General features: G+C 41.2%; 1 protein-coding gene across 1 annotated transcript; it reads left to right on the top strand.

Moving 5' to 3' along the window:
* Positions 1-3,383: 3,383 nt before the first annotated feature.
* On the top strand, positions 3,384-20,742 carry TWSG1 (twisted gastrulation BMP signaling modulator 1). The gene is made up of 4 exons (XM_056854518.1): positions 3,384-3,542; positions 13,388-13,487; positions 18,479-18,745; positions 20,517-20,742. The coding sequence occupies exons 1-4, from the start codon at positions 3,420-3,422 to the stop codon at positions 20,696-20,698; spliced, it is 672 nt and encodes a 223-aa protein (XP_056710496.1). The 5' UTR covers positions 3,384-3,419; the 3' UTR covers positions 20,699-20,742.
* Positions 20,743-22,249: the final 1,507 nt, after the last annotated feature.

Below are 22,249 nucleotides of genomic sequence, written 5' to 3' on the forward strand. Positions count from 1 at the left end.
GCGAGGCCGGCGCCGGGGCCTGCCCCTTTAAGGTGCCTGTCGCTCGCCCGCCCGCCCCCCGCTGAGCCGAGCGGCCGCCCGAGGTCCCGCCGCCGTGGTCGTCGCACGAGCCGAATCCGGGGCCCCGGGGCCGCCTGCGGTGCAGAGTAAGAGGGGCGCCCCCGCCTGTGGGGAACTTGGAGCGCTCCAGGCCTTTGTAGCAGCGCAGGAGGGGGGGGGGACGAACTAAGCCGTCCCAAGTCACGGGGCGAGGGGGGGGGGAGAGAGAGGAAACTCCAGAAAAACGAGAGACGCGGTGAGGGGTTCTTTTGATAGGCTTGTTCCAGGATTTGGGGTGGGGGGGGGATGGGATCCTCTTTTAGGTCGTTCTTGGAGAGAATCCCTTTGCTGCCGGGATGGGCAACTGACAATTCTGCAATACAATATGATCTAAAGTGCACTTGCCTTGGAAAGAAGAATCCATCAGTCCATTTTGTATATTTGCGTATATATTGTATATATATTGTTCGTCGTTATCTTAGAGCTAAGTATTCACTTGTCACCTTGCACTTTTAATATAATTGCATTGCATTGAGATTTGTGTGCTGGTTTTGTTTTTTAACGTTACCATACAGCACAGAGCCTCGTTTTTCTTCGGTTCAACCTCCAGGTAGTGGCAGGAGATCTCCTGCTGTTACAACTGATCTCCAGACGACAGAGATCAGTTCACCTGGAGAAAAATGGCTGCTTTGGCCATTGGACTCTATGGCATTGAAGTCCCTCCCCAAACCCCGCCCTCCTCAGGCTCCGCCCCAAAAAACCTCCCACCGATGGCAAAGAGGGACCTGGCAACCCTACCGACTGGCCATCTTTCAGCCCGTACTTTGCGTTGGCCCGTGTTGGGCGTAATCGTGAGGATTAGTGCAGACCTTTCCCTTCCGCTTTTCTTCACTTTCCATCAGATCCTGTAGCCAGACTTGCCTTCACTGGTTTCACGAAGGTCGGGGAGCTGTTTTGGTCTTTCTTGGCACTGTTTTGTACCCTTTGACTGATGCGGCTGCCTTTTCCCAGGAAGTTCCTCAGGGAAAAGCTTCAGCATCCTCAAAAACGTTTTCTGGTGCCAAGGGATCTGTGACAAGCATGTGGTGTGGTGGTGTGAACATTCAGGTGGAATTTGTTGGTTTCAAGTCAAGTCAAGTTTATTAATACGGTCTATTTGATCAGCCAGAAGTTAGTTTATCATGTTGTCCAACTTGATAAAACTGTAAAAACTGTTACAAATTACAAAAATTGATAAACAATAATATTAATTAGATATACAAAATTAGTGCATGACACAAAAGTGGCTTGCCAACTTAAGATTACTAAAAATATAAAAGTGTATAAGAATTTAACAGTTTTTACCCAGCCTATTTTTGCGTATTTTAATTGCAGTGGCACAGAATTTAGCAGGGGAGCGAAAGATGAGGAGTCTCCCCCATCAGAAGCTTCTTAGACAGGAACTCAGCTGACTTATCTGGGAATCTACTGATCAGGGGATCAATAAGTCTAAGAGGAGCCACATGATAAAATGGACAGCTGAACAATACATGTTTGATAGTTTCTATGTCACCCGTCCTACAAGGGCACAGCCTTTCAGATCTTGGGATCTTCTTATATTTTCCATCTAAAACTGCTGATGGCAGGGATTGGCATCAGATCGGGCTAAAGTGTAGGCCTTCCTATAGTTAATGTGTTCCAAGTGGGAAAGATAAGCCGCAGGTGTAAATTTGCTGGTTTTAATATGTAAACGTTCGTCCCTAGAACAGGTTGGTTTCCTTCTGAGCTGCTATGAAGTGAGTGGTAGGGTTGCTTATTGTAGGTGAACAGATGTGAAATGTTTTTTTTTTTATGGTGAGGAAACACCTACTTACTTGCCTGACAAAATCTGAAGCATTGATTCAAATGGATATTAGAAATTTCCGGTAGACCTTTCTGATTGTAACTTGCTTGGTATATTTCACTGAAGATTTTCTGGCCGTTCATGCCGCATCCTGAAAAGTCTTTAGCCCTTCTAAGGACATGATGCCAAACCAGTCAACCAGAAAGGAAGTAGTGTATCAGAGCCAAAAGTACAAGTGGATTTGTCAAATCTAAACACAATTTTATTTTAGTTTTTATTTACTTAATTTATACCCCACCTTTCTCCCCAATGGGGACCCAAAGAGATTTACACCATTCTCCTTTCCTCCATTTTACCGTCACAAACAACCCTGTGAGGTAGGGTACGCTGAGAATATGTGATTGGCCCACAATCACCCAGTGAATTTTCTTGGCAGAGTGGGGATTTGTACCTGGGTCTCCCAGATCCTAGCCAACAGCCTAACCACTACACCACACTGGCTTGAAATGGTTGTTAGCCAAGATGATCATGCTGTACATTCTCTGCCATTTCCCAATACGTTAGGTTGCTGGAAACTGGAAGTGACTGATGAAGAATTACACATTCATATAAATAGCATGACAAAATTCTTCTAAAGCATCCAGATGCCACTATTTGAGACACTGCTTGGTTTAGACAAAATTCCTTTGGCTCAGAAAAACTGGGCTTATAAGCTGTGGGGAGCACCTCGAAAGGAATCGGTCATTTTGACCGTCCAGATCTCTTTGACGAGCTCCAAATCCTACATAATTTTGACCTATGAAGTGTTGTCAGTGCCCAGAAGGTGGCAAGTAGAGTACTGGTTGGTTGCCAAAGAAAAGCTTCCCTGGTGCCTGGCGCTCAGTACTCTGCTGTTTTTAGACTGTCTCACTTTGTAGTGTGATTTTGGGAGCCAATAATTAGGAGTGATAGGACTATGTAGTACAAATGGATAACTGGCACATGCAGAAAACTGACATAAGCACATTATTCCATTCACAGATATGTGCGTTGTATTAATATAAAATCTCAGTACTCTGTTTATCTGCACATGGCACCCATCCAGTTCCTTGTTCGAAAGCCTTGAATGTAAATTAATACATCTAGACAGGTGGTGTTGAAACGCTTTGGAGTTGTGTTAAAACATGTTTGCATGTTTTAGAGAGTCATCCTTGCATCAGCTTCCTTGTTGGTTTCCTTTGTCTTGCTAACCTATCAAAACACTTCATTTAATCACAATGCATTTATCTTGCCAATTCTCACGCAAATGAATGCTCCCCCCCATACCCTGATTAAAATTTAAATTGTCAATCTTTAAGTAAGTTTAAAGTCTACAGAAAAGGAGAACGCTGATATATTTAAGGGCTGATGTTTTTTTGTCGTAAATACTGCTGAATGTAGAAGGCCCACAGAAACAAGAACTATTAAGAATTATGTGCTGCAGAGGAAAGAGACTTAACTTCTGCCTCAGTGTCTCTATGTGATGCTTCTTGTTTCAGTGCTGTCTGGAGGTCCCAGGAATTTCCTGCCCACAAGGAACATGAGGTTGTGGTACAGCACTGTGCCGGCACTAGTTAGCATGATGTTGTTTTTCTCGATCCAACCATCAATCTGCTGCAACAAGGCTCTGTGTGCTAGTGATGTCAGTAAATGCTTAATTCAGGTAAGAGAAAATGTATTTGCTATTTGTGTGAGTGATTATCCTATAGGAAAATCAGGGCCAAGAGTTTGGCTTTTGCAGCATCAGTTTATGTAAATAAACAGTGACCCTGAAACAGGAATTTAGCATAGACAATTATAAATTTGGGAATCTTTATTTTGTTTATATCTTTATTTTAAAGTATTTCAGTACATAACTCTTAATTCATAAGCATTTTCTGCATCTTATAACACAGAAGCTTAATAAGATGCTTGTGAGACACAGAGAAAGGACATAGACGTAGGGACCTGAGCAGGTCTACTATGTATTGTATTCTATGTATTGTATTCTACAACTAATAATTGTATTCCAAGTAGACCTGCTGGAGAGCCAGCGTGGTGTAGTGGTTAAGAACGGTGGAGTCTGATCTGGAGAACCAGGTGTGATTCCCCACTCCTCCACATGAGCGGCGGAGGCTAGTCTGGTGAACTAGATTTGTTTCCCCACTCCTACACAGGAAGCCAGCTGGGTGACCTTGGGCCAGTCACACTCAGCCTCACCCACCTCACAGGGTGTCTGTTGTGGGGAGGGGAAGGGAAGGTGATTGTAAGCCGGTTTGATTCTGCCTTAAGTGGTAGAGAAAGTCGGCATATAAAAACCAACCCTTCTTCTTCTATTCAAGTCTACTCAGTGAGCTTTGCTCTTGGGAAAGTGTTTTTACGACATCACTGATATATTTTAAGCTTTAATCTATTAATTGTAAGCTTTAATCTATTAATATATTGTAAGCTTTAATCTAAGGCATATTTTGCTCTCAAACAATGTGCACTGTATATCTAGATTTCTGGGATAAAAGTAGAAAAGAGCAAGAGTCCAGTAGCACCTTAAAGACTAACAAAAATATTTTCTGGCAGGGTATGAGCTTTCGTGAGCCACAGCTCACGTGAGCTGTGGCTCACGAAAGCTCATACCCTGCCAGAAAATATTTTTGTTAGTCTTTACGGTGCTACTGGACTCTTGCTCTTTTCTACTACTGCAGACAGACTAACACAGCTACCCACTGGGATAAAAGTGTAAATGTCTGTGAGGAGTGGGATATAATTAACATACTTGAAATATTCTGCTCACTTGAAGATGGAGTAGTCAGTAATGAAAATATTGCTTTCCATAATATAGGGCTGAGTGAGAAATGTTTGTTTCATCAGCCTGGTAATGTGCCTGTTGAATATAATATAAAAGTATTAGATGTAGACATTGTTGGTTCGATTAGTCGCGGTGATGTTCCTTACATGTTGGTTCATTTCCAGAGAACTTTTGTATTTTATCTTGTGCTCAGCATTTGAGGATTTGGCAGAGGGGGGGGCAGTAATTTTATAACTTCAGTAATAATGGAGCAATGAAGCACTAGGACAAGGTATATGGGTGATGGATAGATGAACATGGAGGAGGTGGGATTAAGCCATAAAGCTGAAGAGCATCCTTTAGAGTCACTGAAATGAGAGAACTAGCTATAACTTCAAAATTTGAGTTAGTACTGTTCTGAATTTTCCATCTTCCCTGAGTAATCTGCACAACACTATTGAGCGTGTAATTAACCCCTGTGGCACAGAGTGGTAAGCTGTAGTACTGCAGTCAAAAGCTCTGCTCACTACCTGAGTTTGATCCCAATGGAAGTCGGTTTCGGTAGCCGGCTCAAGGTTGACTCAGCCTTCCATCCTTCCAAGGGTGGTAAAATGAGTACCCAGCTAGCTGCTGGGGGTAAAGCGTAGATGATTGGGGAAGGCAATGGCAAACCACCCCATAAACATAGTCTGCCTAGTAAACATTGGGATGTGACATCACCCCATGGGTCAGTAATGACCCAGTGCTTGCACAGGGGATTACCTTTACCTTTTATTAACCCTGATAATTGTAGGATGGGGAGGGAGAATCCAGGCACCATTATCTCCCTTCACCATAGGACAACAAAGCTGAAAACATCAGTCATGTGGGAGGTGGGTAAAAGAAACCCTTGTACGCAGGCACAAAGCGCGCTGTTGTGTGTGAGAATATCTTGACTGGAGCCTGTACCTATGTTTATATGCAAGTAGATACAGAAGCTAAACTAGGAAAACTTGTTTAGCTTGTGCTTGTTGCAAAACACATACGAGAAAAATAATTAGAGGACATCAGCTTCCACCCCGATAATGGAGCCATAATTGTGACTCATAATGGGGAAAGGTGTAAATCATGGAATCATAGAGTTGGAAGGGGCCATACAGTCCCTCTAGTCCAACCCACCGCTCAATGCAGGATCAGCCTAAAGCACCCCTGACAAGTGTTCATGCAGCCGCTGCTTGAAGACTGCCAAGTGTGGGAGATACTAGCGATCTTCGATCTTACTAGGATTGACTTGGAACCTCTGTGATCTTGCACCATCTCTGCTTCCTGGGTATATTTTCTTGGCCATTGTTGAAACGGGGCATCAGTCTGGGGATATGACCTGAGGCGGGGGTGGGGGTGGGGAATAGCTTGCTTTAAGCCTTCCTTGATGGAACCTGGAGGAAGGGGCTGAGTCCTCAGGCAATATGGAACCATCTCCAGCCTCCACTATGTTACACAGCCTAACCAGATTTTTAACATGAGTTCCTGCCTGATAAAGGAGCAGAGTAGCTCGCAGATGAAGCCCCAGGTCTTTTTGCCTTCTGTGTTGTAGATCTTCACAGCCCTCAAACAGATGGTACTGCTCTCTCTATGTATTATTTTATTGCAAATTGTACTTGTGCAACATACAGGTATTTAGAGATTTGCATATAATTAGGGTAACTACAATTTGGTATCTTAAGAACACTCAAAGAAGAGTTAGAATTTCTGGACACTTTGAACCTCGCTTTAATTAGTTAAATTGGGAGTGTGTTGAAGCATCACATCCCCTCTCCCCTTCTTCTGTTATTTCAATCTGAATCACTGCTGTATGGGCCTGATTCACCTTCCACAGACTGAGAGATCCATGATCTTCATTATATATGTCTGTGCGCTTTGCCTCTATACTCTCCCCCGCAGTGGACTGGGCTTATAATCCCATGGCTAAGAAACCTTTTGCTCCCTGACTTCATGCTGCAGATAGACATTGCAGTGGGCAGGGATTTAAAGGGCCAGAATGCATCCTCTCCTGTAAATCCCTGCCCACCACATAGCTCTGTGATGAGGGGGGGGGGAGGCATGGGAAGTGCATTCTGGCCTTGGCTGGAAGATATCTCCTACCCTCATGGGAGGCACATTCCAGCCATGGCCAGAACATGTCTCCTGCAACCCCCACCCCACCCCGTCGATGAGCTGTGCAGCTGGAGGGGATTTAAAGTACTCTAACTGTGAGTCATTGCCTGCCACACAGATGATTGGCAGTATGGGGGCTGGGCATCATCCCTAATGCTGCCTAAAGCACCTGCTGCCACCTGAGGTGGTGCCCATGGCCAGGAGACCATCAAGACAACTTCCTCCTCAGCCTGCTCTCAGGCTGTGGAGGAGCAGGTGTTACTGTACCCCCACAAACACGTGAACAGACATTCAGATTAACATGGGGAATTAGCTTGTGTGTTTGTGCCGGGCACAGCAAGTGTTTAGTAGGGAAAGGATGACAGAGATCTGACTTAAAAGGAATACGGAGTTTATTGAGGGATTTAGTACAAAAGTGTGTGTGGGGGGGGGGACGACTTATCCTAAGCAAATACTAGCCATACTAAACCAAGACACAAACACATTCCTTATGCTAATTAATATAGCAACAACTTACAAGTATTCAGCAGAGCTCTTCCAGTTTGGAGCAGGAGTTAATCTTTGAGCTAAATGTGTGGAAAATGGGGAATAGTTGTTTGGAAAATAGGGGGGGGAATAGATCAGGGAGAGAGCAAAGATTACCTGTTCTAATCTGCGAAGAAATCAGATGGAAGGAGGAGGGATCCAGTGTGTGTAGGGAGTCTGCTGTAGTTCAACTGGTCTCCAGGTTCAGAGAGACTCTCTTTTCTGGCTCTAAAGCTAGGTTAGTTATACAGTTTTTGGCCCATAGCTAAATGGGTTATTTTCAGGAAACAAAAGATTACGATATAGGATAAAGGAATACTGGAGAGTAGTGGAAAAGAGCAAAAGACCAGTAGCACCTTAAAAGACTAGCAACATTTCTGGCAGGGTATGAGCTTTCGTGAGAGTAATCAAAAGAAAACTATAGACCGACTAAAGGGCAGAAAGAAGGGCAGTTTTTGATTGAATTATAATTCAGGATTACAAAAACTGGAGATATTACAGTGAGTCATGTGTTGGGCAGGAGCTTTGGGGACAATGGGAAGCTTTGAATCGGAGGTTCCAGACTGCCACAGGGCACTTAACATCCGAATGGTGTAAATGGTCATTGATTGCATATCATGTACAAGACAATACAGGAACTGGCATCTTTGTCTTCTTGCCTGGCGTGGCTTAATTGCTGTCTGCCCTGTTTGCACACCCCAGTTTCTCCCAACGAGGGTTCCTTGGGCAGTTGCTGTGGCTGTCATCCCAGGATGCTCCGCTGTGTTCACCGCTTCACAGCTCCCTATGAGACATGAAACATGGCTGTGCTTCCCATGTTTGGCATGTGCCTCGTGGGATTTGTTCACGGTGTCACTCTGGCAGTACATCCATTCAGGCTGGGAGGCAAGGTGTGCAGATAAAAGTGGGGCTGGCAACACACGCAGTGGGTTTCTGCTTGGTTAACCAGCATGGTTAGTTCACTAGCAGTCCCAGCTTCCCAACCATGCTGGTGAACACATTTTTCACTGTAAATCCTATATCCTTCAAAATACTATGTTCTAAGTTTCTTTCTCCTATCCAAATTAGTTTCTGGAAGAACAATAGCTTCCAGTTCTGAATTTGGATATTTATCTTCATGGGCATCAGATAACTGAAGCCTTGCATGGATTGAAACAAGCTTCTTTACTCTTTCATATACATTTCCAGTCATGGACCAGCTTCTTTCATATGCTGAAGAAGATAAATCTGAAACGGGCAAGAGGATCTGAAAGTTTTCCGTATCTACAGTATACAGGAATGCGTCTTATGTAGTTATTAGAAAGCATTTTGAGAGAGTAAAAGGCAAGTAAAATATTTGAAAATCTAACCTTAAAAAGTGCTTCACTAGTATTTTATAAGGATTTTTTTCTTGAGAGGGTTTTTTCAGTTTCCCTCAACATTTCCAGTGTTTCCATAAGAATTTTTTTAATAGACTGTCTGTGATTCCCCCTCCCTTTCCATTTCCCCCCCTAAACCCACACATCTCTATCTTGAAAGCTTTTGGCCCACACACCCTGCCCACAGGTCTGGTTAAATACAAGAGGCATTTACTCAGTCTGGTTTCAACATCACACTACTCTGTTCCCAGCGGAGTATCCAGCAACCCGACGGAGCCCTACTATCCTAAGGTCCAAGCCAAGTTTGCTAAGCATTATTACTGTAATTTAATTACTGTTGTTTCAGTCCTGCTTATTCTCATTCTCTCTCTCTCCATTCCTCTATAAACATGTCTATACACTTCTGGTTTTGAACAAGTTTTAAGGTCATTAACCAATATGAGAGGCTGATAATCTTCAATATTTCTTTGTGAGTCTATAAATCAATAGTTGGTAAATTATTGTGGGGGTAGCAAAAATTAAGAATGGAAATGTTATTTTTCCCCTTTTTTCTTTCTGTACCCAAAATATGAAATAAAATATTATTAAGAATATTTCTTTGTGATGCTGAGGAGTAAAAGCAAAAGTATCCTGTCTGTGACACATCTGTTTATCTTTACTATATGTTTAGAAAGTAATTCTAATGATTTCATGAGAAGAAGAACAGTTCGTTTTTATATGCTGACTTTTTCTGCCACTTAAGGGAGAATCAAACCGGCTTACAATCGCCTTCCCTTCCCCTCCCCACAACAGATACCCTGTGAGGTAGGCGGGGCTGAGAGAGCTCTAAGAGAGCTGTGACTTGCCTAAGGTCACCCAGCTGGCTTTATGTGTAGGAGTGGGGAAACAAATCCAGTTCACCAGATTAGCCTCTGCCGCTCATGGGGAGGAGTGGGGAATCAAACCCAGTTCTCCAGATCAGACTTAACCGCTCCAAACCACCATTCTTAACCACTAAACCACGCTGGCTCTCCATGAGGAGTTTCCATGTTAACCAACTTCATATATAAACTTGTCCGGTTTATAACAGAAAACATCAGCTTAATTTTGATACATAGCAAATAATACTGAATAATCTTTGTGTTGAGTCACAGTAGACCTGTGTGCTTAAACCCAGATCTGCCCCAATCACATAGAAAGGTAGGGTGGAGGAGACCAATTTAAAGATATAAATGCAAGCAGGGCTGATTGCTCTCTCCAAGTGACTTATCCCACTGCAGTGTGTCTCCAGGGGTTACTTCCTATATCAAGCCTGAGTGGGGGGAAATCATGGCAGATAGTATACTGCAGGGAAGTAAACCACAGATGGGAGAAACGTTTGGCATCTCACCACCATGCCCCTGTTGTAGTTTAATTTGGATTCTCTGCCCATTTTCTGTGTGATTAAACTAGGATTTGCCCCCCAAACACCTTGATCTGCTACTACCGTATCTAATTTTAGCCCTTACAGAACCACACTGAATACAGGTATATGATACATTCTTAATAATTTCAGCCTTCCCCTCCCCTTTTAAATACAAAGATTTTAGTTCATTACTGTAATTTTCTGTACTTTTCTGAAGTAAGAGGAAGTGGCTGAAGATGTATGGATAGCAGTACACTTCAAAAATGTCTTTTCAAAATGCAACAGCATCCCATGAGATGAGGAGTAGAATGCTAAGATGTTTGAGATGATGATCAGTTAATTAAGACACTGATACAGTAATCTGTCCTTAAATTGCAAGAACTCTGACAAATAATGTAGATGTACTAGTGTGTGACTATCCATGCTGCTGTGTATTTAATTTTGGCACTGCTTACACAGGAATGCCGCTGCATGTCAAAATGACACTTATTGAATGTATTGTTAGATATTCTTACTGGGGTCTAGTCTTGCTGAAATTGACGAAACTTAACTTTAGTCATGATTAACTTGTCCACCGACTTCAGTGGTACTCAAGGATAACTAACTCTATAGATCATGACTGATACATTTATTTAAAGACTGTAACACAGTAGTGAACTGTTAGAAAAATATAAGTTAAATGAGATGTATTTGCTCTTAGATTTTTTTTCACCCACATAGATGCAAAGGATTGCACATGCATTGTGCCTTTTCATGACAGAATTCAGAAGGGTGTAAATATTTATTTTAGCAGCTCTGTAGCAGATGTGAGTGAGATCAACAGTTTAATGCCTTGAGACATGCTTCACTTGTACTTCCTTGCTGCATGGGTCTTTTGAATATCCTATTTGTCATGTCGCCTTTCCTGAGATCGTTGACTTCCATAAAGTCCTTGGCAATCTACATATATGCCTAGTACTGCAAGTGGAAAAACCCAAGCTATAACATATGGATTATGGACAATCTGTCATTTTAAATGCAGACAGTAATGAGTGACACTTTCACAGCAATAACAGCCAATTTACTGTGCTGCCTAATCTTGCGGAGTTGAGGCAGTCCTGCTTAAAAAAGTTCATTGTATTGTATCTGAACCAACACAATTTACTTAGCAATGTACCATCAAAAATAACTTTTCTTAACTCATTGTCTCTTCATGGAAGTGCGGCTATTCTCTCCTTTCCATTTCTGTCATCCTTTGAAAAATGTTGATCATAGCGGCTTGGTGGGTACAGTATTTGCAAGGTACAATGCTCAGAGTTTTCCATGTTTGCTGAGAACTAAATCTCACTGAGTTATGTGACAAAACTCACGTTTTTGAAGTGCAAAACTCACTGTTTGGGTGGACCATTTTCTTCTGAATGATAATGCATAGAATCGCGGCCTTAGGCAGTAATGCAATATAGGCAAATTAAAATGGGTAGCGTCGTAATTCCAGCAACGTGTTTGTGTGTTTCCCCCCAACTAAATTTATTACTGTGCAGGTCAGAATCAGTAAATTAGTATAGTGGCACAACCTCCTCTTCTCTTAGAGTGCATGTAGTAGAAGACACTGTGGCATGGATGAAATACAGTATCCTCATGGGTATAAAGTTCACAGTATACTAATTCCCAGATTGCAGTTGGGAATACAATTGAAGTGGGGACAAAACCTATCTGTGCCTCCTGATGTAAGGAAGTGAAACTGTCCGGTTGCATTCCTTTAATTTCTGCCATGCATGACTCCCATGGCACTCAATGATAAATTTTACAGAGATGCATCTGGGAACATGGTTGAGGCAGGAACCAAGCTTAGCCCTCACACAGACCCAGGTTTCTCCCAGCTCAGTGCAACTAACAGCTGCAGCCCTATTACAAGCAATCCTTTAATTTTTTATGTGAGAAAGCAAACACAGATTGTCATGCCATTGGGAACTTTGTTAGTCATTTCAGCCTTGAACTATGTATCTGTCCTTAGAACACAGATATTTAAAATTATGTATTACGAATTTGACCATGAGTTCAATTTCATAATTGTTATACTTGAACCAAAGCTGAATCATTCCAAGGTAAGGGCTGTTTGCAGTAAAGATGTTTTCTGTTGCCCCATAAGGTCGGACCAGAAACAACGGGTTGAAATTAAATCAAAAGAGTTTCCGTCTAGTCATTAGGAAGAATTTTCTAACAGTTAGAGCTGTTCCTCAGTGGAACAAGCTTCCTCGGGAGGTGGTAAGCTCTCCTTCCCTGGAGGTTTTTAAGAAGAGGTTAGATGGCCATCTGTCAGCAATGCTGATTCTATAACCTTAAGCAGATGATGAGAGGGAGGGCATCTTGGCCATCTTCTGGGCATGTAGTGGGCGTCACTGGGGGTGTGGAGGGGGAGGTAGTTGTGAAATTCCTGCATTGTGCAGGGGGTTGGACTAGATGACCCTGGTGGTCTCTTCTAACTCTATGATTCTATGTAATTTCCTAGTAATTTGTATATTGGTTATAAAAATTCTGCTAGATTAAGCACTGTGATATTTGTAAAGAATATTTTATTACTTGTTTTTTTTAAAAATTATGAATAAATGTGCTGTGTAGCCTAAAAAAAATAACATTTGCAAAAATAGTTTTTCTGCTCTCAGTCTTCTCATAATAAATTGTGATGAGAACAAATGTTTTTAGATGTCTCCAGTGCCTTGAAGCCATGTTTCTGATTACATTTGGAAAATGAATTTGTTTCCCCCCTCTTGCACAGACACTGAAAGATACAAATATTAAATCCCCTTTACAACAATTTATCTGTTTCGGTATGTTAATAATTAGGCATGCCTGAAAGTTTTAGGATTTTTTTAATTTGGAGAAGAAATATATTCACTGTATGAAATCATAATTATTTGTGGTTAAATCTGAGTTTGTTTTCTGAATCTACATTTTCTCAGCTTACATCCTCCCTACCATTAAGTATACATTTCATGTCCTAAAAATACATATTCTGGCTATCATGTAATGTGGTATAGGAACCAGCAGAATAGTAATTTAATTTGGGTTGGGGAGAAATATGATGCACAAGTCTTTACATAGACTTATGTTTTGATGAGTGCCTTCCTGGAGCTGTGCTCGGCTACAGAATTTGTGGATCAAATTGAGAATCTTAAAAAAAAACTTTAATTTTTCAGCGTGTGTATGTATGTGCATGCTCAGCATTACTTACTACTTGGGACTTCTTGTGCAAGACCAGTCTTTATTGATTAAGACTTGAAATTGTTGGGTTAGATGGATTTTAAAATGTTCACCTTAACTGGAATCTTGCACATAGGAAGTTCTAACATGCTGTGGTGTGTTTCTAGGAGCTATGTCAATGCCGACCAGGTGAAGGAAACTGTTCGTGTTGTAAGGAGTGCATGCTTTGTCTAGGCATGCTTTGGGATGAATGCTGTGACTGCGTTGGTAAGTTCATTCTTCATCACTTAATGCTCTCATCTTACAGCTGCGTCAGATAGTACCCAATGTCAAGCCAGAGAATCATTGAACCCAACCTGAATAGGAACGCTGTTGCAAGCCAAGCAAATGAAAAATCAGATAATCCAAGCCAATGCACAGCCAAAAAATCAAGGCAGTGTCAAACCAGAGAATCCATCGCAAACCACAAACCCAACAGACCAACTCAAGCAAAGAACACCATGTTGCAAGAGCAACAAAACAATTTCAAAGGACAGAATCAAAGCCACATCAACATGGCAAGCTGATGCCAAGTCCATCTAGTCCACCATCTTACTTCCAATGTTGGCCAGTCAGATACTACAGGGAAACCCAAAAGTAGGGCCATCTGGCAGCAGCCCTCAGTAGCCAACTTCTCCCTAGCATCTGACAGCCAGAGGTATTCTGCCTCTGAACTTGGAGGTCCCATTCAGCTATCATGGCTGCACCTTGTCATACACCCACTCTGGGTCTATATGTGTTTACATGTGTGAAGTGTGTTCATGTGCATGTAAAGCATGTTCTTCATGTCACCGCTCCACATTAAGAATCCAGCCTTAGACATTACCAGTTACTTGGAGAACACTAATAAAAGCTGCCTCTGAGCATGTGAAAAGGGCAGTTTACTAATTACTTTAGCCCTACCCCTGTGCATGCATGTGTAGCATGAGGGAGTAGCTAAGGAACATGAGGAGGAGTTGAATCACAGTCTGCTCTCTTAAACAGGAAAACTTGATTGCTACAGGTTAAGCTAGAGCACAAGACAGGGAAAATAACTATCACGCCTACTGGTTGTACAGATTGAAAGAAAAGAACAGGAAAATCATAACACTTAGCTAAACTTAATAAAGAAGATTTACCTCTGACATCCCTTCCTGGATATCCTGGAGCAAATGCAAATCCTGACCCCCACCCGTTCCATGCAGGGGAATCCAACTTCTGCCATTTGAACAATGTTACAGGGGTGTCACACTCAATTGTTATGAGGGCCGAATATGACATAAATGTCACTTGGTCAGGCCATGCCGTGCCTCAACAGCCCAGATCGAGAGTGGGTGATGGCTGCCTTGGATGGCTCGTGGGCTGGATAAGAGCTCTCAAGGGGCTGGATCCGGCCCCTGGGCTGTATGTTTGACACCTCTGCTCTAGATACATCAGTTTTAAGCCTCTTCTTTCAAATTTTATTCAACTTTGTCTCCAGGCCAATTTACGTGTTACTTGGAGCAATGCGGTTACTGTTCCTCCATGTATCATACGCTGCTCCAGTAATGTTGGTACAGAGGAACCACATAATTGGGAGGAATGACGCAATTCGTTCCCCAGTCAAACATCCGCAGCACCCTGTGGAAGGGGTGGGGCAACGCTGGGCATAGGAAGTCACCATAGTAGTTATCCCACTTGTGCCCTTTACAAACATCATTGAAGTGGTCCAGCCAAAAGGGAAGAGACAACCACATTATTCCAGGAATACATGAATCAAGCCTCTTGCTAGGGGAACTATTTAGGAAGGCTTCATCTCCCTGTTGTTTTTCAAAGTTAAGTTTACTTGTGAAAGACGGGTTAGGAACCTTATGGTTTCAGCTTACCACAAGCCAAATATATTATACCTGTTTGTACCTCTTTTGTATGACAGTTTATGCTTCTGTTAGATTTGAAGTGAGTTCTGGACTGATAGTCATTGATTATCCTGTGCCAAATAGTCTGTCTTCCCATCTTTCTCTCAGGATGCATGCGAAGGGGCTGTGTCTATCAACTGCTGACCTAGATTACCCTTTACAATGTTTTAGTCTCAGGAACATGTGCAGTTGCTGATTTCTTTCATATTAAAAAAGTACCCTTGCACAAACTCATACTGTATATTGCAAAGGAATAAAATAATCCTGATGGATAATAAGTTCACCAAAGCACACAACTGCATTTTGTGCCAATCAGAATGGACAAAAGCAACTTGGAAAAAAGCAAGAGATGGGCACAAGCGTCATGATAGCCATGGTTAACTTTGGATTTTTGTTTCTGCAGAAGCCTAAGGATAGACCAGGAAACTGGAAAGGGTGGGGGAGGGATATATTTTGTCCCTTGTTTTTGTTGCAAACTGGTTCTTCGACAAACTGGTTCCTCGTATTATCTTCTCTCCATGCCAAAGCTCCACTGAATCTTTTCATACCTATACATTTTCCCACATTTTCTGATCACCATCTAAACAGTAGGGTTTTCAGAGCCTTTTAGGGAGAATGGAAGGGCCCGGCAGACCCTTCCATTCTCCCTAAGGCAACGAGATGGGAGAAGCTATGGGAATAAGCCTCCATAAAACACAAGCCTTTTTACAGTTGGCCGGCCATTCTTGCCAAGCTAGGAAGCCACCATTGGGTACCTTTCTGTGATGATACATTTGCTGACATACACAAATCAAGAATAGCTTCAAGATACGCAAAACAGAAATGTATATTAAAGACCTGTGAATTTTACAGTGTCAACACACGATAGAGGATATTTAAATGAAAGTAATGGGCTTGTTTACACTTAATTTAAAAGTTTAAAATGGGCAATACAAATGACTAAGGTATAAATGAAAACAGTTCATTATATATTGATGTATGTTTGAGCCTAACTGGAATGGACACCATGAAATGCATGGTGCCGTGCAGCTGTAGATCCTGACCCACAAACATATGCTTGATTAGATCCCATGAGTATGTATTTGCCTACAAAATATTACTTCCTTTAGCTTAGTGGATAGATAAATTATAAAAATAATGAAATAGCTTTCAAATGTTTAGAAATGTAACAGGTGCAGCTAGTTCATTTATGAAACTGTTTAGCAGATGTGTAGCTTGGAGAATAAACAGTCTGATGCTATCTTGCATAATTTTGGATCAAATTAAAGTGGTTTTTCTGGGAAAATATGAAATGGAAATTTTTCTAGTGGCCTCAATCAGCATGAGCTGGTTTAGAGTATTTATTTTGACGGAATGGGCAGCACAATCCTAATGGCGGGGGAGGGAGAACTGACTTAGGAGACAGTGGGACCTCAGCCCTGCAGTGTTGCGCTGGCTAAACTGGCACTAATGCTGGCATGAAGCCACTTACGTCAAAGGGGGAGTTCCCCAGGGCGGAGCTGGCTTTAGTCAGCTCCCAAAGTCCTTTCAGCCTGGAAGCGCCCCCTTTAGCCAGCACCGAGTTATGCCTGCAAAAAGGCAGGCATAGTAGCCCGATGAAACCCTATGGAGGAGTTTCACGGGGATTTGTTAAAATTATCTTTTTGCCTTCTTTTTTGGGACAGGAAGCTTGCTCAGGAGGCAATATAGTTCCTTTATGCTTCTCTATATATATTTTTTACATTTGAAGCAATCTATTTCAACAGAATTAAGCTCATGTACAGAGGTCACTGGTGCATCTCAGTTTCACTGTTGGTCTCTGCAGCATTACATATTAGTACCACATCAGATCGGTGATTACAGTAGGGGAAGGGCCATGGCTCAGTGACAGAGCATCTGCTTGGCGTGCAGAAGGTCTCAGGTTCAGTCCCCGGCATCTCTAGTTAAAGGGACTAGGCAAGTAGATGATGTGAAAGACCTCTGCCTGAGAACTTGGAGAGCTGCTGCCGGTCTGAGTAGACAGTACTGACTTTGATGGACCAAGGGTCTGATTCAGTATAAGGCAGCTTCATGTGTTCATGCGTGTTCAGTATCCCTTCTGCCAGGAGAGAAGAGACATAAAAATAAGAATTTTAGTATTCGTTAATTCGTAACTTGATTTCTTATGTTGCTTATTATGTGTGTTTGGGGTTTTATCCCCTCACAATTCCTAGGGATAATCCAACTGAAAAAACATTAATTGCAATTTTGAAACTGCCAAACTTGCCTCGTGTAATGGTAGTCATCCATTCTTACTGATTTTATGAAACACACAATCTTAACAAATGAAAGTTTTCCACAGAAGTACAGAGGTCTGGAAGGCTTTCTGCCCTTCATCACTGAATTAAGTGAATCAATTTTTCAAACTTTAGATTCCACAGTTGTCAGTGTATGCCAGATATGCACAGATGAACACATTTTGTTCAAGAAAATAATCCACATTGCATTGTAGTCCCTTGGGGAAAGGAAGGTTTTGGTGACTAGCAGACATTAGTACAGTGCAGAAAATAAAATGCAGCAGAGCACCTAAGCAGCAATGTTCAGCTGTGCTCTAAAACAGACGCAGTCTCTTGTATATCAGGAGAGGTTTAATCCTCTCTTGTGACTTGCAATGTTAATCTTTATAATTCTGCTGGGAAATTATACTTGTTCCTAAAGCAGACAGGATCAGATTCTTGAACTATGATCAAATAAGCTTTGTGTAAACACGAATTGATGGGCAGAACACAAGTTGTCATGCTATGCCTATTAAATTCTGATTTACATCTAAGAGATGGGAACCTGTCATTTGATCTTTTTGTCAGATTAAATTGGCGGCCGGTGTCTTGACACTGCTTGTTGCAAATGTTGTTTATAAATTCACCTGGAAGAGGACAGAAGGAATTCAGGGAAGTATTCTGTTAAATTCTCACACATACACACACAGTTTTTTACAAGAAGTAGCAAAAACAAGCAATCGTACAAACAAACCTCCTTTTCTGTAGAATATTCTTTTAGAGTTAGGGCTTCGTGAGTAGAAGAAAGTGTTAGCTTCAACCCCATGAATGCCCTCCCCCATTAAAAAATTTCCGCATTTCAGTATGGGATGTGGGATATGAATCTTCAAACCAGCCATACAGGGAAGTTTTATGTCACTTCTGAGAAACTACAGAAGGAACAGAATGTGAAGGTCTTCATTTATACATCAATGTTGCAGCATGTGTTTCCATCTCAGAAACTACTTTTGTAAATCTGTACAAGGATGTTAATCTCATATTTTTAAAATGCTGCTTTTTAATGCATGCTTTTTCTCCAGCAACTTTTTGTTTGATGTCAATTTGTTTGCAGGGATGTGCAATCCTCGCAATTACAGTGACACACCTCCAACTTCCAAGAGTACTGTTGAAGAGTTGCATGAGCCAATCCCTTCTCTTTTTCGGGCACTCACAGAAGGTGACACTCAGTTGAACTGGAACATTGTTTCCTTCCCTGTTACAGAAGAATTATCACATCATGAAAACTTAGTCTCGTTTTTAGAAACTGTGAACCATCCCCAACATCAAAATGTCTCTGTTCCAAACAACAACGTCCACATATCGTACTCCAATGACAAAGGTAACACTATTGTGGTTACATTTACGCCTTAAAAAAAACAACAGGAGAAAACTGTGCTTTACATGTGGGTTTTTAAAAAGTCTGATCTCTGTTCCAAAGTTTTGGGATATGTAGCCTAGATATAATGTGACAAATTGGGAACCAAAATCAACAAAAAGGAGACAGAAATTATACCAAAAAGAAGGATTTCACTGTTTAGTCATTCCGTGTGGGATAACTTCCTTTTTAACATTATATCAGAAATTGATGAACCCATTTGGTAAAACAATTCCCCTCCTGCTGAATGTGGCATTTATGTTGTCGTTTTAAGAATACTTTCCTGAGAGGAAGTACCACTGGACAAAATAGACATACTTCTGAGTAGACTAGCTTAGGCTTGCTCCTTCGTAGCATTCGGGTCTACTCAGAATCCTACTCGGGTCTATTCAGTGGGACTTAAGATGGCACTGCCAGGCTTCTTTAGTGGTTTGTAATTCACTACAGTGATCAAAGGCCTCCATTAAAGACAACCCTGATGCCAGGAAAGAGGGAAACATGGGAAAGAGGAAAACCTGGGAGCTCGAAGCGTTTTAATTACTGAACTATACATTTCAGGTTGTTTACATTGTTTAATTTTATAGGATTGGGTGACAAATGGTATGGAACATTTCTCCCATACAATTTACATTCTTACGAGATTTAAACAATTTTAAGAATCTCCCTTAACTAGAATTTTTTCAACTTTAAAACAAATATATATATAAAAAATCTCATTTTAAAATAAGCACTATGCTGCGTTTTCTCTGCTAATTAAAATGTTAATTATTCTTTGTGTTGCTCTCAGCATGTTAGCCCTTTTATGTAATTAATAAACCGAATCCCAATTGCTCCAGACACATTCCGTTTTTATACCAATGCTGAACTTTGAGCTAGTAATGTTTCTCAGCAAGAGTACTCTTCATTAAATGAAACTCAGAAGTTGGGCTTTTCTAGTTTCCTTTGGATAAGGTAACTAAATTAATTCCAGATCCTCAAATGCATGTTCAGAAACTTGTTATGTCTGCATGGTATGCTTAAATATGCTGTGGCAGGGAGAGACAGAAAGGCAGCCAAAGCATTTCCATCTTTTCAATGGCAGACCCAAACAGGAAGTTAAGGCACATCCTTCATAAGAACATAAGAACAGCCCTGCTGGATCAGACCAAGGCCCATCAAGTCCAGCAGTCTGCTCACAGTGGCCAACCAGGTGCCTCTAGGAAGCCCCCAAACAAGACGACTGCAGCAGTACCATCCTGCCTGTGTTGCATAGTGTCTTCCTCCCCTGTGGGAGCCTTGTAGAACACTGGTATGAGGTTGCTGGGACTTGAATGAAGCCCTGGATGCCTGGAGCCTTGAAGAGACTCCTTTTCAGCATCCCAGGGCAATCATAGCACCTTCTGTCTTTACCCTTGTTAAGCCAGAGCAGAAACAGTCAGCTGAAGGACCAGGGATAGTATCAGGTCTGTAGCATGACTTTGTCTAGGCTTTGAAACCCAGCAAGGCTTGGAGAATATGTAGAACAATGTAGACAAGTTGATGCATAATGCTGTGATACAAGAAGACAAACTGTAGATGGTGCACAATAGTTGTACTACTTCACAGTCTTTGATGCAGTGTGGTGGAGCCAGCAAGGGGATTCTTTGAATTCACTGTGTGGGGAAAACAACTGAGTTGTAAATATGATTTTGTTTGAAGGATGTATGGTTAACCTTTGTTCAGTAAACTAAAGGCCTTTCCCACTTTCTCCATTTAGAGCGCATGTGTACAGTGGTTTACTTTGATGACTGCCTATCAGTACATCAGTGCAAGATCTCTTGTGAATCTATGGGTGCATCGAAATACCGATGGTTTCATAATGCCTGCTGCGAATGTATTGGACCAGAGTGTATCGACTACGGCAGTAAAACTGTAAGATGCATGAACTGCATGTTTTGAAGCGGAAAGGTTGACTGGTAATATGGACACTAAAATTATTTTTAGTGAGACAGATGGAACTTATTACTATTGTTGATAATGTAATAGATTCAATGAAAGCACAGCGACTGGAGAAGATGTATACAATTTTAAACATTTAATTCTCCCCCTCCCTCCAAAAATCATATAAACAGTATTACTTAGTAAATGTTTAGGTTTGTTTTTCTTCTTGATTGGATAATAATCTTATGCTTATATATTTAGACTGTTTTGCTTTTGATCTGAATTTATCAACTAATTTGCATATTGTAGCATCTTGTTGATCAGAGGATCATGAAGCTTCAAAGAAACTGCAACCAGCTCTTAAGTGAATTTCTGTTTTGGCTTATCACGTTTTGAAATGTTCAGATCAGTACTAATATTTAGCTTATCACTATAGACCTCATGCATTTCTGTTATGAGATGTGCTAAACAACTTCTCAGCTAAAGAAAATGTGTCCAGGTTGATTGTGAGGAAAGAAAACAGATGTTGCATTTGGTGTCAAGATTTCCCTTCTCCTTATGAAAGCCTTCTCTGTATCAAAACAAATTTAATAGGTTTAATTATGTTTACTTTATAGCATCTTTTTTTCTTGCTTTTTATTCTACACTACAGTGAGGCTATTATGAACCAAAAAGAGAACATGCATTTATTGGGAATTAAATTGTGGGTCACAGTGAATTTAGAAGTTATTGATGTATAAGAAGCAGAAATAGATTTAGGTTAAGTGCAGTTGTATGTTTTAAATAGACAGCTAATTATGTTTTCTATAATTCATATACTTGATTTCATATCTGTCCACTTCACTCCAGACTCTTAAATCTTTACCATAGTTTTGGTAACATACTTCTTTGTAATGTTTATGTTCAACTATACTGTGTATAGTTTAACATTCTCCCTGACACAGTGAATCCAATTTGTACACGGAAACTGACTTTCACTTGCAGATTCCATGTTTAGATGTGATCTGAAGACACAGAATGGTATTGTATCGGGGAGGGAATGACACCGAATATCCACTAATATATGTATGTACATATGTGCATCATGTCACAACCAACTTATGGTGTCCCCAGCAAGAGGCTTTCAAGGCAACTGAGAAGCAGAGGTGGTTTACAGTTACCTCATACACTTAATAGGTCACTATTATTTGCAGTAGGCTAAGAGAAATGGATAATCTGGAATGTGAACCCCTCTGATATTTTTTACCTCAGAGCTATTATGCAGACCAAAGACTGGATTTCCAAAGGTAGATTGAAAAGCTACAGTTCTTCAAAGGAATAATTTATGCTTGAAAATTTATCCTGTCTAGGAATGTTTATATTCTATCTGTTTTACCAATAAATGACCAGCAACCTATTCTGTTATCTTTTTGGCCCTCTTCAATTAGAAAAATAGGAAGATATCTGTAGATACACATCAGTGACATACTGATCTTTCAACTGTATATTTTTCTGTCTGTGATGATTTTACACCTTTGCAAGGCTGTCCTAAGTATGTATACTCAGCCGTAAGTTTCATCGAGTTGAGTA

The sequence above is a fragment of the Euleptes europaea genome, chromosome 8, assembly GCF_029931775.1.
Source record: "Euleptes europaea isolate rEulEur1 chromosome 8, rEulEur1.hap1, whole genome shotgun sequence".
In the NCBI taxonomy this organism is placed as follows: domain Eukaryota; kingdom Metazoa; phylum Chordata; class Lepidosauria; order Squamata; family Sphaerodactylidae; genus Euleptes; species Euleptes europaea.

Coding starts and splice junctions, on each gene's coding strand:
- TWSG1 (XM_056854518.1), top strand. CDS start 3,420: ATGAGGTTGTGGTACAGCACTGTGCCGGCACTAGTTAGCATGATGTTG. Junction 3,543..13,387: donor TCAGTAAATGCTTAATTCAG/GTAAGAGAAAAT, acceptor GTGTGTTTCTAG/GAGCTATGTCAATGCCGACC. Junction 13,488..18,478: donor TGAATGCTGTGACTGCGTTG/GTAAGTTCATTC, acceptor ATTTGTTTGCAG/GGATGTGCAATCCTCGCAAT.